This window comes from Microdochium trichocladiopsis (assembly GCF_020744255.1).
Source record: "Microdochium trichocladiopsis strain MPI-CAGE-CH-0230 chromosome Unknown B0I36scaffold_2, whole genome shotgun sequence".
Lineage (NCBI taxonomy): Eukaryota > Fungi > Ascomycota > Sordariomycetes > Xylariales > Microdochiaceae > Microdochium > Microdochium trichocladiopsis.
Genome location: NW_025763545.1, coordinates 3,128,487 through 3,144,078, shown reverse-complemented (window position 1 = coordinate 3,144,078; position 15,592 = coordinate 3,128,487). Strand labels below are relative to the sequence as shown.

The window sequence follows — 15,592 nt, the reverse complement described above, 5'->3', positions numbered from 1 at the left end:
TGGAGCTGCTGGGGAAACGATTCGCTCCAGCAATGCAGCAAACTGCACCTGCGATCTCCCAAGTGCTTCAGAGAAAGTCATCCCGTTGTGTGGTCCAATGTGTACAAGAGCAGCTCCTCGCAAGCTAAAATGGGTCGCAATTAATTCCGACCGCGCTTGATTTGAGGTTAAATGCATTATCCAGCTATGTGGAGCTAATTCTCTCTTCATGTCCCTGGCCAAACAAAATCCCACCGGTGTCCCGAGACCCGGAATTCCTTGCCGACAGCGCTTTCTTGTATTACACCAAAGGAGGCCGCGATGCGTCATCTCGCATTTACGGCCTCCATCCTGTGTGCCTTCGAAGTAGATAATGCTCACTGTTCCAGAGCACCCGACCTTTGTCTGTCCAATGCACTCCATCGTACGCCATCTTACAAGCAGCACCTGCGAAAAACCACACAGCTAGCCAGTCTCAGGCTCAAACACCACTATGACGCGCCCGCTTGCGAGCACTACTCGATGCAGGGTGCATTTTCTCATTCTTTTCGCGCTTGAGTTTCTCATCCAGAACACGTGCTGTGAAGCTGGGTCAGCCCTGTAGATACTTTGAAACCGACAAAAGATCACCCGCTTGGGAGGACAGCAACTTACTAAGCACATCGTAACCGAACTCGGGGAACTCCAAGCACAGCGAACGAAACTCGTCCTCGGCCTCTGACCGCAGCGTGTGGCTGCGGGTGGCCCAAAAGTTGGCGATCGGGGCGCGGACGGTCGAGTCGTCCTTGGTGGTGTACTTGTAGACGTAGCGGGCGTACGTGATCTCGCCCTTGGCCGTCGAGTTGACGCAGTGGATCTTGCTGGTGGCGAGGCTCTTGAGCTTCTCGATGCCAAACTTCTCGGCCAGCGTGTAGATGCGCGCGTGACGCAGCAGCTGCTCGCCGGACTCATCGACTGCCGGCAGCGACGGGTCCTGCTCGAGCGAGCGAGTGCCTGCGACCTTGCGCGGGAAGTAATCGCCCGTGTATAGATACTCGAGGAAGCTGCCCACGGCGTCTACATCGTCAGAGTCCAGGACAATCTGACGGGGCTGCAAGGTCCACGCCAATGAGTGATGATGCGCAGATTAGCGGTGGGCTTATAGAAGTCACAGACTGGCAGGTCAAATCTTTTTTTGCGATGGCGTTTGCCGGTTTGCCCATCAATTGAGCTCAAGACTTACACTGCCATCCTCGGTAAACTGCTCGCAGGCCTGCGCGAACCACGGACTTTGGACGAGGAGCGACTGATGCGCGGTCAGGACGGCGGCCGTGTCGCCCTGGCCGACAATGAGGGTGACGACGGGGCTGGAGAGATAGCTCATGAAGGTGACGCGGGGCGTGTTGTCGGCCTCCTCACCCTCAGCAAAAGGAAGCTCGCTGGCATCGCCGACCTCACCCTCGCCGGCGTCGGCGTCCTCGGTCATGTCAACATCGGCGCCGGGGTTAGCGGCCTGGTCCACCAGGGCGACGTCGTGCTCGAGGCTCGAGTCATCAGCCATTGTGTGGGCTGCACGTGCTAAAGTCTAACGAGAGTGGTATGAAGGGAAGGAGGACAAAGGAATGACGCTGCTCGAAGTGCGTGCGGGCTGCAATGGACGATTGCGATGCGCCAATGGATATCAATGATTCAAATGTGTAGGTGGACGGCCACGCGCAAAGTGCAAACCGTGGTTCCCCAATCACAGTCGCCAACCCGCGGCGACATGCTGAGTGGCTGGGTTGGCTCGACAGCATCCCCAGCCAGTGCACAGGCGCGCATGTCTGATTGCAGCTTAAGGTTGGTGCAAGCGCAGGCGCGGGCGCGGGAAGCAGCCGGCCCCTGCGTGCTTACATCACCAGCAGAGTCAGGTAAATATCTACGACCTTGGCTGTCGCAAAACGCTCATCAACTGGTTTGCTCACGGGTTCATCATGTCGAATTACACAAGTACCATCCTGCGTCGCCTTCTTCACAATAGTTAGTTGTGTCCCGATCCTGTGAATCAAACACACAACCTTGTCCCACACAAGCCCATACCCTGCCCCACCAATACGGTGACCATGGCCCCTTGGACGCCATCTCCTACGTCCAATATTGGCAACACTAGGCGGCAGCAGGAATGCACGAGCTTGACGACACTTGCCGACCCCTAGGATCATGGACCTGGGTACTTTATTCTAGGTTTGCGTCGTGAAGCCAGCCGTGTAATGGGTGACCGCAACAAGCAACAGCAGATCATCCGCACATCCGTGAATGCGCGGGGCAGGCCACGGCGTAAGCGTGGGCAACAGAACAATGCTGCACATCGCCTTCCCTTTCGCAGGTCTCTCTTGCTTGCACTCGAACATGATGGCAGTGGATTTCTGGAATATTCGGGACAGCCTCAAACTAGGTTAAGCATACACAGAAGCATCACAATCGGAGGGGCCGTCGCCGAGAGCTTAGCTGTGGACAATAAGCACCCACCACGATCGCCCCGCGTGCCGCCACCCCGCGCTGGATCGAAGAAGGATGCCCGAGCCAAGGCACACTCTGAGTGCGCCCAAGGGTTCAGCCTGGCTGTGCCTTGTGGCCCGAATCGTGCTTCAGCTGCGGCCCCGGGCGAATCAGCGCGCGTGCTGTGCGTGCGGCTGAGGGCGTCGTGCATGCCTGGTGGAGCCCAGCTTCAGAGATCCCGACTCGTATTGTCTCTTGGGCGGCTGCACAAGCTTTCCAGGCAGGCCGATTGGGTTGCCGTGTGTGGGCATTGTGTGCCTCTTAAAAGTCCTTGTTCTCCCTCGTGCGGGCTGCTCGTGGTTCTTCACGTCTGGTTCATTCTCAACAGCTTCATTCAACAACACTTGGCCCGGAGTAGTACTACCTAACGTAGACTTAGCACTCACCCGCTACAAGTCGGCCCGAGCGACCTATATAAATTGCGACCACAGAGATTCTTAGACTGCCTCGTAATGGAGCAAATCGGCAAGAGGAGACCGGGGTCCGATGTCATCCCAACTCCGATATGGGTCATGGTCGTTCGGATATTCCAGGTCGTTTTATCCTTTGTTGTGCTCGGATGCTGCGGCGCGTTCGTGCACTGGCTCTACTCCGACCAGCTTGGATTCGCCATCATCTGTGTATGCGCCCCGATTTCCTCCGCGGTTGGAATGCATCTGGCAAAATCGAGCTAACACCCATGTGGCGACAGTCCCTCTTCACTTGGATCATATCCATCTACAACATCATCGCTGAGAAGGTCCCCGCCTGTCGCAGGGCATACAATGTGTACGCAACGCTGGCTCTCGATGTTCTTATGATCATCTTCTGGCTGGCCTCCCTGGGTGCACTGGCAGCGTACCGAGCAACCTTCAACACGCCCGTCAACGCCTCCTGCTCAAGCAACGGCAGCCTGGTAGACAGTGGCGAGTGCGTCATCTCCAAGCGCGCGCGAGGCGGCACCTCTGTGGCAACCAAAGGTGCACTCAACCTTGTCAGCGGAGCTGCTGGTGTTTCCGCGCTCATCATGCTCCTCTACATTGTATCCTTTGCCTACGTGTGCCACTTCTGGAGGATCTCTCGGGCGAGGGGCGCTTCGGGCGACTCGGAGAAGTTCAATGGCGAGATGGCCAGCGGCATCCCACCCCAGCAGGTGTCCGCTCAGCAGTCACAGTCGCTTCTGAACCAGCCCTCCGGGTACCAGGCCGACGCACATGGCTATGCCCAGTCTCACCAGGCCCCCGGGCAATATCACTCGCCCCAGGATCTCTATACTCAGCAAACTCAATACTCTCAGCATGGCACAACACCGTACGATCCTTACAGCAACCAGAAGATTGATACCCACTACTCGGGGGCGTCAGCGGGGTACGGCGGCCACGACGTGAGCAATCAACACCAGCCTGTGGCGTACAGCACGCCTACTCCAGGGCAAATGTATCAGCCACCACCCCAGTGAGACCATCGCGGGTCATCCTTAATCGCAATGTAACTTCGGCAGTCTACGCGAGGTGGCACCATGCACTGAAGAGTTGGGGAAGTGGGCGGATGTATAGACTGTGATTTGTGTTTTAGAGTGTGGCTGGTGTTCAAGGCGTTCAGGATTCTGGGGTTTTGGGATAATGAAATCAAAAATTTTGCTTGGCGTGCCAAGTTCCCGAGTGCAATTATGCCTTCATGTGATAGCGTGAGAGCTTCTTTTACGAATCATCCAAGCAAACGTCCCTTCTCTAATGAACGAGAACCTTCTCTTTTGCGTGACTATCACGCACGCATTGCTACACTTTGCATCCACTCTCCGTCTGTAGCCATCTCGCTCCGCAATGGTGTACGTAGATTTCGAAGCGACTGGCTGCGCTGCGCTTAATACGACTACCCTCTCTACTGGACGGAGGCCATCTGTGTCTTCCCTTCCTCGCTTTTAGTCTCGACCTGCTCAGCTTTGGCTGAATTCCTGACTGCCACCGATCCATGACCGGCTTCGACCAGCTCTAGCTCGGTGTGTCCTCCTTCGGCACCATCCTGAGTTCTTTCACTATCACGCCTCGCGACCGCGCCTACTCCCAACTTGCCCGTCTCTCCTCCTCCGCCGTCCCCTGTCGGCGGAAGCTGCTCTCCCGTGACTCTTTCTACCGGTTCTCCCTCGTGCGGACCCATCCCCCGGTCTCTGACCAGGAAGCAGCCCAACAAGCACAGCCCCATCAGCGGGACCTGCAGAATAAACACCCACCGGCTAGCCGCCATGTACGCGTCCAGGACCTGCTCGACGGCGCCGGCATCCCCGCCGGCCAGCTCGAGCAGGGCTTCCCGCGACGGCACGGCATAGGTGCTGCCCGCGAGCGACGCGAACCCGCGAGGCAGGCTGGCGCGGAGCCCGGCCTGCAGGACCGACGCGGAGACGGCCAGGCCGACGGCGCCGCCGGCGCAGCGGAAGAAATTGCGGTTCGAGATGATGACGGCGCGGCGGCCGCGCGGGACGTGGCACTGCAGCGCGACGAGGGTCGGCTGGAAGATGCAGCCCACGCCGAGGCCGTTGAGGACTAGAGGCAGGGCGATGATGCCCCGGGAGGACGAGCGCGTGTACAGTAGCGTGAGGCCGCACCCGCTATGTTTTTTTGTGGCTAGATGTCAGCTTTTGTATTTTACGGGGAAAAGATAAAAGAGAACCCCCAATGTCTGTCTTCCAGCGACGACGACGACGACGACGAGGCTTCTCAGGTCACATGACGTCGAACTTACAGTGTCCACAACCCGAAGCCGCTCCAAATCACCTCGCCATACCGCTGGGTCCAGGACATGTACTGGTCGGAACAGACAGAGGCGACCGCCTGTATGGCCACGGTGATGGCGGTGAAGCCCGCAGATTCGAGCACGGAAAAGCCCCTGGCGTTCTGCAGATACATGGGCAGGTAATAGAGGTAGGACTGGTAGACGCTGCCGAACAGGAAGCTCTGGATGAGCAGGGTCGTCACGCAGCGGTTGTGGAATATCTGGACTGCACGGCGAACGCGAACGGGTGTACAGCAGAGTGTCAGTAAACCGACCACACAGGTATATCCTCAACAGGGCATATTTAACCTCGGAGTCAAGGCCTAATCGTCCTTACCTGGCATCATGGGCAACTTGGCCACCCTCCATTCTACCAGGACAAACGCGCCGAGTGCCACCACACCGATGACGAGCATGCTGATCACCATGGGCGAGTCCCAGGGGAAATACGCACCGCCTCCACTGATCGGGATCAACAGGAAGATCACGGCGGTGCTCGAGAGCAGGACCCCGGCGAAGTCGATCTTCTTCAGGCTCTCCCGGACACCCACGCTCGGGGGCTTGGACGGCAACATGGCGAACGCGACCGCGCCGATCAGCGCGGCGAGCGGGGAGACCATGTAGAAGAAACCCCTCCAGGAGCCCGTGTTGGCGATGAAGGCCGCCGCCAGAAACGGGCCTGCGACGTTGCCCAGCCCGACCATGGCGCCGATGACGCCCTGGTACTGGCCGCGCTGCTCCAGGGTGACAATGTCGCTAACAATGATCATGGCGAGGTTGCTGATGCCGCCGCCACCGATGCCCGCGAGCCCGCGGAACACGTAGAAGGTGGCCGGGCCACGGGACAGGCCACACAGCAGCGCGGCGAGGGAGAGGAGGGCGACGGCGGTGAGGAAGACGATCCGACGCCCAAATATGTCCGACAAGCGGCCGTAGAGCATCTGGAAGACGGTGTTTGCGATGAGCGAGGAGGTGCCGGCCCACGAGATTGTATCGTGGGCCTCGAGGTCGGCGGCGATGGTGGGCAAGGTGACGCCAATGCCATTCTGGTCGATGAAGGTGACGAGCAGGGTCAGGGAGATGGCCGCGAGAACCGTCAGCAGCTTGCCCCGCGGGAGAAGGTCTGTCTGATCGTGGAGGGCCTTCTCGGCCTCACGTTGCTGGCGGCTCTGCATCTCGTCGATCGAGGCGGGTGGCTGTTGTGTGGCGGCGTGACTAGCTGAGGGTATGGTCGGGGACAGTCATTCTAGGCTATCACATTGACACTCTGCTGGAGGCGCGGTGTCCCCTGGGGTAGGTGAGTCTCGTAGAGACCATTAGAAGGGCAAGGGAAGCTGGCATGGGCAGGCACTTTGGCGGGCAACGGACGAAACACTTGCACAAACCACAGAATAGACCACTCGAGAGAGATATCTGGGGACGTCACGGTGCCGCCTTCCCGATCGAGGACAAGCATAAGCGCAGGGCCGGGCGCCGGCACCGGCGATCGGACCGCCGCCGAGGGCTATCAAGTGACGAAAGAACCATGGCTGGATGGCCAATGACAAGAGCAGGGGTTGGCTGGTTTGGCTAGGACGGAAAGCTTAGCAGTGCTTGATTGGACTCGGCGGCGCGTTCTTTTCTTTTCTGGTGCTGGTTAACCCCAGACTAGGTCGAGGCAAGTGTTGAACTTGGTGCTGTGCCGCAGGCCGGAGCTGTTTGTCCCATGGGGTGGTCGCGCACGGCCCCACTCCGAACCCTACCCCCCTTTTCTCCACTGGGCCGGACCGGACCGCACGTCGGGGCAGCTCCGACGACTGGCCCGTGGGCTGCCCTGCGCCCGTGGACTCAAGGCCAGCTCTGGAGGTTCTGCAGCGACTCAAAGTCGGGCATCCACACCGGCGAGCTGTCGCTCTGGTCGATCCAGCTCGTCAGCTCCGCCACGACCCTCCACGCATCCTCTGATGCCACCGCGCTGCCCGCCATGGCCATCTGGTCGCTCAGGCCCTGCAGCATCGCCGCCGGCCTTCCGGCCTCGAGTATGCTCTTGTGGTTGTTGTTGTTGTTGTTGTTGTGCTGCTGCTGCTGCTTTTGCTGCCGCGGACTTCCCCGTGGCGACCCGGCCGCCGTGTTGGTGCCATTGATCTTGCTGCTGCTGCTGCTGCTGTTTCCGCCCATGCTCAGCAGTCCACAGTTGGCCGCCGCCGTCTGCGCGAGGTTGCTCGTCCCGCCGTTCTCGAGCTTGTCCATGGTCGCCGTGACCAGCAGCTCGAATGCATCCCTGTACTTGCGCACCCACGGCGCCCGCTCGCCCATGACGAACAGCACCAGGCTGCACGCCCGGATGTCGTTCGACAACGTTACCGACCACGCGTCCCGCTGGTGCGTCCACAGCGCGTACAGCAGCGTGATGCCCGACACAAACACCGTCTGTACCGCTATAAACGAGTGCCCGTAGTCGAGCGACTGGTGCAGGTGCTTGTGTGTCTGGCAGATCTCGCCCGCAGCTCGGATGCAGGCCTGGTAGTACGCGTCCGACGGCGACAGAAGCGGCAGGAATGGCTGGACCAGCAGCCACAGAGACTATCAGGAACAAAACAGAAAAAGAGAGCAAAGTTTGTCAGCGCGCGGTGCCAAGGTTGAATAGTGACAGGTAGGTGCCGAGTCTCACCTTGTGATAGGAAAGCATGGCGTAGTGGAAGTCTTTCGGCTGCGAGCCGAGCTTCTCTGCCGTCGTCTGCTTCCACTTCTCGAGCTCCTGGAAGATCGGCTCAACCTTGGACAGCAGCGAGGTCAGGGGTTTGTCCGCCCTGTAGATGCTGTACTGAATCTTCGACTCCAGCCTCCGCACCTGGATCAACAGGATAAACAGCGTGGCGGGCGCCCACGTACTGCCCCGTCTCGCCTTGCCTACTCCAGCAATACTGCCTGTCGGCGAAGTAGAAAACACAGCAGAAGGACTCCTCGCCCCATCCGCCGCCGCCACCGCCGTGTTGAAGAACTCGTCCGGCAGGTCGACGTCAATCTGGCGGTCGGGGATACTAAACGGCCTGCCCAGCGAGATGGCAATGACACGCTCCAGCAAGTAGATTGTCCAGAAGAGGCGGCGCCGCATCTGCACGGCCAGGGGGTCCTGGTGGTGGTTGACCTCGTCGCGCCGGCGGTGGAGGCCGAGATCGATGCACGTCCGCATCGCGAGGCCAATCATGTACCAGATGCCGTGATTTGAGGCGCTACGCAGGTGGTACAGCACGAGCAGCAGCATCGCCTCGATGTTGTGCACGGTCCTTGACTCCTTAGCCGCACAGATGTGCTGCAGCGCGGACATGTAGTAGCTCTGTTTGTGCATGTGCCAACGAGCCCGTTAGTGCGTGGACGAACGGACCACAAAGCTTGTACAGACAGGGCTTTCTGAGGGCGGGCCATTCTCTTACCTCTGGGGGTGGCGTGGCCGTCTTCTCTGTCAGCCGGACAAGCATGGCGCCAATCGCATAGATCATGTAGAGCTTGAACAGTCCATAGCGCTGCATCCTCGTCAAGTCCTGCACGGGCGTGGCGCGCAGGGCAAAGCGCTCTGCATGCAAACCCCAGATCTCGTCCGGGTGCAAGAACGGATAGCGCACACCCAGCTGGGCAAAGTAGGCGTTGAGTATCGTCTCCCCCAGCTCTTCTCCCGGCGGCTCCGCACTGCTTGCCATCAGCTCCTCCATTGTCAGCGCCTTGCCCGCACCGCCGGCAGCACCAGTACCAGACACACTGCCAGACCGTTCTTTGCCTCCGGGACTCGACGAGCTTGGCATCGCCTTGTTCCAGACCGTGGCCTGGACCATGTGTCCAAGGTTCAGCGCGAGGCCGAAGCCCGACGAGGCACCTACGTAGGCAGGCGCCTCAAAGTTGCCCATCGACAACACGTCAACCACCTCGCCAAGGACGTCGTCCCTTGCTGGTGCAGGAGCAGTGTCGTGGCGAGATTGGCGCGGACTGGGCGTGCTTGCCGCCAGTCTCATTTCCAGCATGGCCACTCGCTCCTCTAGAGCCCGCGTGTAGCTAGATAAGGAGGTGTCAGGATAGAACAGTCCCACAGTTCCAGAGACACTTACGCCGCGGGAGGCTCGTCTTCGGTGACCGCCAGCTTGTCACATTTCATGCCAGCCCGTTGGCAGTTTGAGCACACCGGCCACTGGTCATCGCACTACAATCCAAAACCACGCGCACAGGAGCATGTTAGCCATCGCGGGAGACATTTGAGTTTTGGGCCGGCGTAAATTGCTTCAACTTGCCCTCTGCTTCCGTGTCTTGCACCGCGTGCAGGCTGTCCGGCCTCGCTTCCGGGGGTTGGTAGCCGGATGCTCCGCGCTAGGCTCCGCACCGCCGGAGGACACGGCCGGCGGCGGCGGCGGAGGCGGCGACGGACCGTGTACATAGTCAGGCGTGATGGCCATCTTGTCGCAGTGCTCCGTGGTTTCGCGCTTTCACAGCGGTTGCCAGAAGAGCCCACAGGTGACACATTCCGAGCAACAAGTGTCTTGCCAGCGGAGGATCCGACGCTTTAGAACGCCCCCCGACACGGCCACCTGGGTTGTCGGAGTCCGATACGGATTGCCGCGAGTGGGTCGGCCGTCCGCCGAATCAGCGCTGTGCAGCTTATCTCTGCTGGTAGTCCATCCTCGCCCGAGCACCTGCAGCAATTCCCGACGCCTCGAGGTCTCCATCACGTAAGAGCACCAATATGAACAAAAGCGAAACCGTTCGACACCAACATGTCCAATGTGCCAAGTAGAGTGAGGATGCTTTTTTGTCTTTTGCCCTTCCCAAATATGTGCAATTCGAACACCCTGTGTCCTTTGGAGCATGCCAGAGACAACAATGTGCCCTGGCCCGTTTGCTAAACCTTGATGCTTTTTGTTCCCCCCACCCGAAATGCGCTCGATCTATGGAAGCCCGTCTTCTATTTTCCCCCTCAAGACCGATCCTTCCCCTTTTAATTTTAAACATGATGTCGTGATTCAGATTCTGTTGATACAATGCCAGCAGGCCAGGATTGGAGCATGAAGCACCACCTAGTGCTAGGCAGACATGATCTCATTCCAGACCGGGCCCGTGGTTCCAAAACACCTACAGGAAGCTCCAAGTAGCTGTTTGTCCGTGCTCGATCTCAATGATTAACTGAAGCTAGACGGCTGCCTGGGCATGCGACTCGTGCAGATGATATCAAGACGATGCCGCTCCGAGACGGGTCTTGGGGCCGCCACGGGCAGCGCGCTTCTTGGTGCTCTTATTTTGCGAGTCGTTGCCCTCAATGAACTTGATCAGGTCGTCAATGCTGCGGGAATCGGGTCCCGTCTTGCCAGTCTTGGTCTTGGCGTCGAGACCCGTTTGCGCCTGAGACGCGCTGCTGCCAAGAGCCTGGCGGGATGGGAAGCGGATGCCTGCGCGAAGGCGCTTGGCCTGGGCGTCCTTGTCCCTCTTCGCAATGGCCACAGCATTCTGTGTCAGCTGCTCCAACCAGGTCTCAGCTTCCTTCGTGTTGTTGTTCTCGGGGCCAAGCTGCTCCCGGAAAATGTTGTAGCACTCGCGCATCTTGGCAAGCGCAGACTTGGACTCTCCGTCCAGCGCAAGGGCCTGAGCCAGCTGGAACAGCAGGCTGGCTGAGCTTAGAGACGACTGGCCCATCACACGCTCACAAACGCCAAGAGCCTCCTCGAACCAGATACGAGACTCGTGATACGCTTGCATGTGCTGCAGCATCACAGCAGCGTTGTTGAGTGTCGTGATGGAGTCGGGGTGATCGACACCATAGATGATCTTCCACAAATCAAGTGCGTGCTTGACATAGACGAGCGCAGACTTGCTGTCGCCAGAGCCGTGGACGAAAAGACTCAAGTTCAGGTAGTAGAGCAGAGTCTCCGCCGAGTCCACGCCAATCGTGCGTTCGGCAACGATTGTGGCCTTGCGGGCAAGATCAACGGCCGCCTCCTTCTCTTCGAGCTGGTAGTAGATCTGTGCCAAGTTCGAGTACGCGCGCGCAACCTCAGGGTGCAGGATGCCGTAGATCTGCTCGTGAAGAGTCAAGGACTCGAGCAGCAGCTCCTGGCCAATCTTGCGGTTGCCCTGCATAATGGAGTGACGACCACCTTCCAGAGCCTCTTCGGAGATGGTGCTCTTGGGAGCAGAATCCTTGATGATCGGCACAATGTTAACAATGTCGTCCGCAACGAAGGTGTGAGGCGGGCCCGCTGGCGCCGCCGCGGTAGGAGAGCCTTCTCTCGCAGCAGCCTTCTTCTTCTTCTTGGATGATTTGCTCTCGCCATTCGCACCATTGGTGCCATTGACCGGAGCAGGAGCCGGCGTGGCCTTCTCGCTGTCCGAAGCAGGGATATCGCTCGTAAAACGGAAGTTCTTGGCTTGCAGCTGGAGACCGAGCTTGAGCGCAACCTCACGCAGCAGCTGCAGATGCTTCAGCTGCGAGAACCAGTCGTCGTCCAATTCTACGTCGAAGCGACGCTCGGCTTGCAGCTCAAGTTCCTCTCGCAGGCTGTCAGGTGTGACTTTGGTGAAGGCCAGGTCGGCCTCAGGATACAGAACCTTGATAGACTCGTCGATATCCGGGATGGGGTTGCGGTTAAGCCCAGAGCCAAGCAGGCAGTTCAACAAGTGCGCAATGCACGCAGAAGTGAGCGGCACCGGGAGGTACCGAAGATACTTGCTTGCTGCATGCTTGAAGGCACGGGCTACAACCTCCTGCAGGCACAGGCTGCGAAGCAGAGTCAATCGAGGACCCTCGCAAAGTGACATGACCTTGCCCAAGTAGCGCAGATTGATACCGCGGCGGTGCAACATCTTGGTGAGCGATTGGCCGTCAGTGGGAAAAGGCAAGTCCGAAGATTTGACGTCGTTGACAAAGTCGGGAATCGCAGTCTCGCGGAGATACTTGCACGCGTTGCGCACGTCCTCCTCATCTGCAGCCATCTCCTTCTTCTCCTCCTCAGTTTGCGGCTGCTGGCCACTGAAAGCATCGGGGTTAAGAGCGAAGGAGAAGTTGGAGGTATCGATGCGCTCCCCGGCTTGGGCTTCTTCGTCCTTGACCTCCTTCTTCTTGCTCGACTTGGCTTCGTCGCCCGACTCGTCTTCCGAGTCCTCGTCAGAGTCATCCTCAGACTCCTCATCAGATTCCTTGGCGGCATCATCCTTCGTAGTATCCTTGGTCTCCTCTTTGGGGTCGGCCTTGGCAGCCTTGATTCTGGCAACCTCGGCATTCACCCAAGCGGTCCATTTCTGTGTCCTGACAGCTTCGACGAGCTCAGGTCGAAGCACAGTCATGCGGTGGGGATAGGCATCTTCGTTCTTCTCGTCCGCAGCGTCGTTCTCTTCAAGCCACAGAATGTCGAGGGGGGTGATGCGATATAGGTCGAGAACATACTTGCGGCCATCGGTTCCCATGAGGCCCTTTGTCTCAACGCTAGCCTCGAGGTCGAAACGCTTGCCCTCCTTGTCCCACACCGCGTGCTTCTTGACCCGCAGCGCCTGCGACAGTTTTTCGAACACTGGGGCGAACCGCTCATCCGCAGCCACAATGTCCTTGCCTTCGACGGCACCGTAATCAATGGAGTTCTCACCGGGCTCCCTCTGCTTGAAGATTCCGGGAACGACCGTCTGACCAACGATGCGCTTGCCAAGGTAGTCAACAACCACAGTAGCGGGGCTGTACAGCCCATCGATATCGAGCTGATTCACAATGCGCACACCGTTGACGTCCTTTCCAGTGGCCACCCGAGCAGCGTCGTCGCCACCTTCCGAGGCGAAAGTGCCAACGCCGTCGGCTCCGAAAGAGAAAAAGACGTTGTTGTAGACAAAGATCTGGGCATCACGGCCTTCAGTCGGGTTGAGAGGAGTAACCTCGCCACGAGCGACTAGGACCGCGCCGCGAGCAGCAGCATCCGTGTAGTCGGCGAAGAGCTTCGAGATGAAACGTTCCCTAAAGACACGATCCTGAACAGTCTCCTTGGGCAGCTCCCTGGCAGATTGAAACTCCTCGTTCCAGTCACGGAGGGTGTCAGTGTTGTCAACTCCGGCAATCAGGTATCCTTCTTGTGTCCGCGTGATGTCCGAGTTATGAGCGAGGAGGCTAGAAGACGGAGGTGGAACGAGCCAAGGGGCGTTGGGAATGGCATTGGTCATCTGGAACGTCGCAAGAGGATCCCTTCGGTTGTTGTACTGCAGCAGTTTTTCAAAGGACTCAGTAAATGACGGAGAGATGTGGCCGAGCAAAGTCAGCAGGGAGTGAGCGGCCTGGCCCTTCGGGGCGTTCTTCGGCGCGGGGTCGAACTTGCTGTTTGAAGACTTGTTGACATAGAAGCCTCCAACATGAGAAGTGATCTGGTACTGCTCGCCCTCGTTCGTCGTGATGATCAAGTAGAGCAGGTGGCCCTTTTGCCGGTAGTGGTATGGCGGTGGGTTCCAAGCAGACAGTGCCACGGACTTGACCGTCTTCGGTGCCGGCTCTTCCTCCTTGGGCAGGAGAATGGAGGGCTTCGCCGGGGAGGCGAATTCGTACGCACCACTCTGAGCATTGTCGAAGTCCTGGGTGCCCTCGGTAACCGAGTCGAATAGCGACGTACCGGGGATCACCCCGTGGAGGGTGTCTATGCGGTCCCCAGCAGCGCCGACCAGATCACGCATGCGAATAACATGTATCCGCGCTTCCTTCTCGGTGTAAGGGTCCTCGACGAGCTTGATTTCAGCCTCGGGCGCGAGGTCCTTGATGTCGGAAATCTGTACGAAATCGTTGATTCGCTCGCCCGCGAATTCGAGGTGGAAGCAGGAGTACTGGAAGGCGGACGGAAGTTCGATGATGGACTGTCGAAGCTCGTGGACCTGCTCCTGTGGCGAGACCTGGACAGCACCTATTCAGCATGTGTATACCAGTGAGGACTGAGCGTCGGAGAGGGAACCTACCATGACATGGATCTTCTTGGGGTCGTGAGGCAGGACGATGGTGAGTGGAAAGAGAGCTGGTACGAATCAGTGAACCTCATCCATCAATTGGCCAAGGACCGATTCCATACCTTCACCTTGCTGTTCCTCGTCGACGTTCTCAGGCGCAGCCTGAACGTCGGAGCCGGTTGTGGCTACATCGGCACCGGCAGCCTCTTCGGCAGGCACCTTGGCTGAAGAAGTGCAGGAGAAGTCAGTATGCGTGGCCAGGGACGGGCAGTCAAGTGGTGCAAGTGGAGGGGCATGCATACCAGGAACAGTTTCGGACGGAGCAGCCATGCTGGGCAGTTTGCCTAGGTTCTTGGAACAAAACAGCAGAAACCGCTACAGGTCGGGCGTGGCCAGCAGCACAGGACCAAGAAAAATCGGCCGTTGGCAGGGATAGGCACGAGTGGAAGCGAGGCCCCTCGTGACCAGTGGGAGCTCGCGGGGTGGGAGGCGAGCGAATGGGGGCGGGATGGGGAGAAGTCGTGACGAGCAAGAAGGAGGAGGAGAGAAAGCTGCAGTATAGTACAAAAAAGGCGGCCGGGATGCAAAGGCCGGGGCGGGTTCTGCTGGATCGTGGAGAACGAGCCGGTGGTGCAGAGTCAGTAAGTGACGGGGTCGTGTCGAGTCGAGCATTGCCATGGCCCACGCCGAGCTTAGGACGACGCTGCTCCAGCCAGCGGAGCAGCGCACACACACACGCACACACACACACCACGCACCGAGCGAGCATCGAAACTTTTTTTCTCGGCCCTGGGCTGCATGCCCAGCCCGAATTGGCGGTGATGCCACCAACCCCGGCACTTTCCGGCACCGCAGAACCCCACACGAGGGGTCTCTGCGCTGTGCGATTCCCAGCTTCCCCATCATGTCTTCCAGGGTATCGACCACAAGTGGCATTGACAACATCGCCATGCGCATGGATGACGGCAGGAATGTCTGTGCTCTGTCATCGCGGCGTATCCGCGAAGACTACGTACTAGAGATCTGTGACGAGACAGCAGTGTCCTGCAGGCCAGGTGTCTAGGACAAATGGAACTACGTGGAAGATGAAGCGCTTCAAGCCCGACTCCAATATATGCAAGCAGCCAGGCTGACCCAACTGTGGAACACGCTGCGCGGCTTCTAGAAACAGCCCGGGTTGTACACTTTTGGCATGGATGCAAGCAAGGGCCGGGCAGCCTGGAAACATGGGACATTGGCCAGGGCAATTCTGGACGCTTGGCCTACTGCAGGCGCAGATGTCGTGCAAGCACATACCAATGCTGTTTAAACAGGAGAACCATACATTGAGGGCTTGCAGGTCACAGCAAGCCGCCTCTAACTGTGAGTGCCGACCATCAACAGTCCTGGTGAGGTGTGAGTAGAGGCATGCCGACCGATGCTCCCC

The 15,592-nt window shown here is 58.7% G+C and overlaps 5 protein-coding genes across 5 annotated transcripts; 1 reads left to right on the top strand and 4 right to left on the bottom strand.

Moving 5' to 3' along the window:
- Positions 1 to 50: 50 nt before the first annotated feature.
- Positions 51 to 1,745, bottom strand: B0I36DRAFT_74677 (uncharacterized protein). The gene is made up of 3 exons (XM_046163312.1): positions 1,202 to 1,745; positions 634 to 1,069; positions 51 to 558 (listed from the first exon to the last, which is right to left on the bottom strand). Exons 1-3 carry the CDS (start codon positions 1,517 to 1,519, stop codon positions 461 to 463), a joined length of 852 nt encoding a protein of 283 aa, XP_046017173.1. The 5' UTR covers positions 1,520 to 1,745; the 3' UTR covers positions 51 to 460.
- A 1,203-nt stretch (positions 1,746 to 2,948) lies between these two features.
- B0I36DRAFT_359663 (uncharacterized protein) lies at positions 2,949 to 3,934 on the top strand (the record flags this gene model as incomplete). Its single annotated transcript, XM_046158174.1, has 2 exons — positions 2,949 to 3,116; positions 3,188 to 3,934. The coding sequence occupies 2 exons, from the start codon at positions 2,949 to 2,951 to the stop codon at positions 3,932 to 3,934; spliced, it is 915 nt and encodes a 304-aa protein (XP_046017172.1).
- A 422-nt stretch (positions 3,935 to 4,356) lies between these two features.
- Positions 4,357 to 6,419, bottom strand: B0I36DRAFT_346076 (major facilitator superfamily domain-containing protein; the record flags this gene model as incomplete). The annotated part of the gene is made up of 3 exons (XM_046156419.1): positions 4,357 to 5,080; positions 5,215 to 5,533; positions 5,582 to 6,419. 3 exons carry the CDS (start codon positions 6,417 to 6,419, stop codon positions 4,357 to 4,359), a joined length of 1,881 nt encoding a protein of 626 aa, XP_046017171.1.
- A 652-nt stretch (positions 6,420 to 7,071) lies between these two features.
- On the bottom strand, positions 7,072 to 9,370 carry B0I36DRAFT_359661 (fungal-specific transcription factor domain-containing protein; the record flags this gene model as incomplete). Its single annotated transcript, XM_046158173.1, has 4 exons — positions 7,072 to 7,806; positions 7,895 to 8,560; positions 8,658 to 9,270; positions 9,324 to 9,370. The coding sequence occupies 4 exons, from the start codon at positions 9,368 to 9,370 to the stop codon at positions 7,072 to 7,074; spliced, it is 2,061 nt and encodes a 686-aa protein (XP_046017170.1).
- A 597-nt stretch (positions 9,371 to 9,967) lies between these two features.
- On the bottom strand, positions 9,968 to 14,811 carry B0I36DRAFT_428550 (clustered mitochondria-domain-containing protein). The gene is made up of 4 exons (XM_046162460.1): positions 14,469 to 14,811; positions 14,289 to 14,390; positions 14,179 to 14,234; positions 9,968 to 14,115 (listed from the first exon to the last, which is right to left on the bottom strand). Exons 1-4 carry the CDS (start codon positions 14,494 to 14,496, stop codon positions 10,435 to 10,437), a joined length of 3,867 nt encoding a protein of 1,288 aa, XP_046017169.1. The 5' UTR covers positions 14,497 to 14,811; the 3' UTR covers positions 9,968 to 10,434.
- Between the last annotated feature and the right edge of the window lie 781 nt (positions 14,812 to 15,592).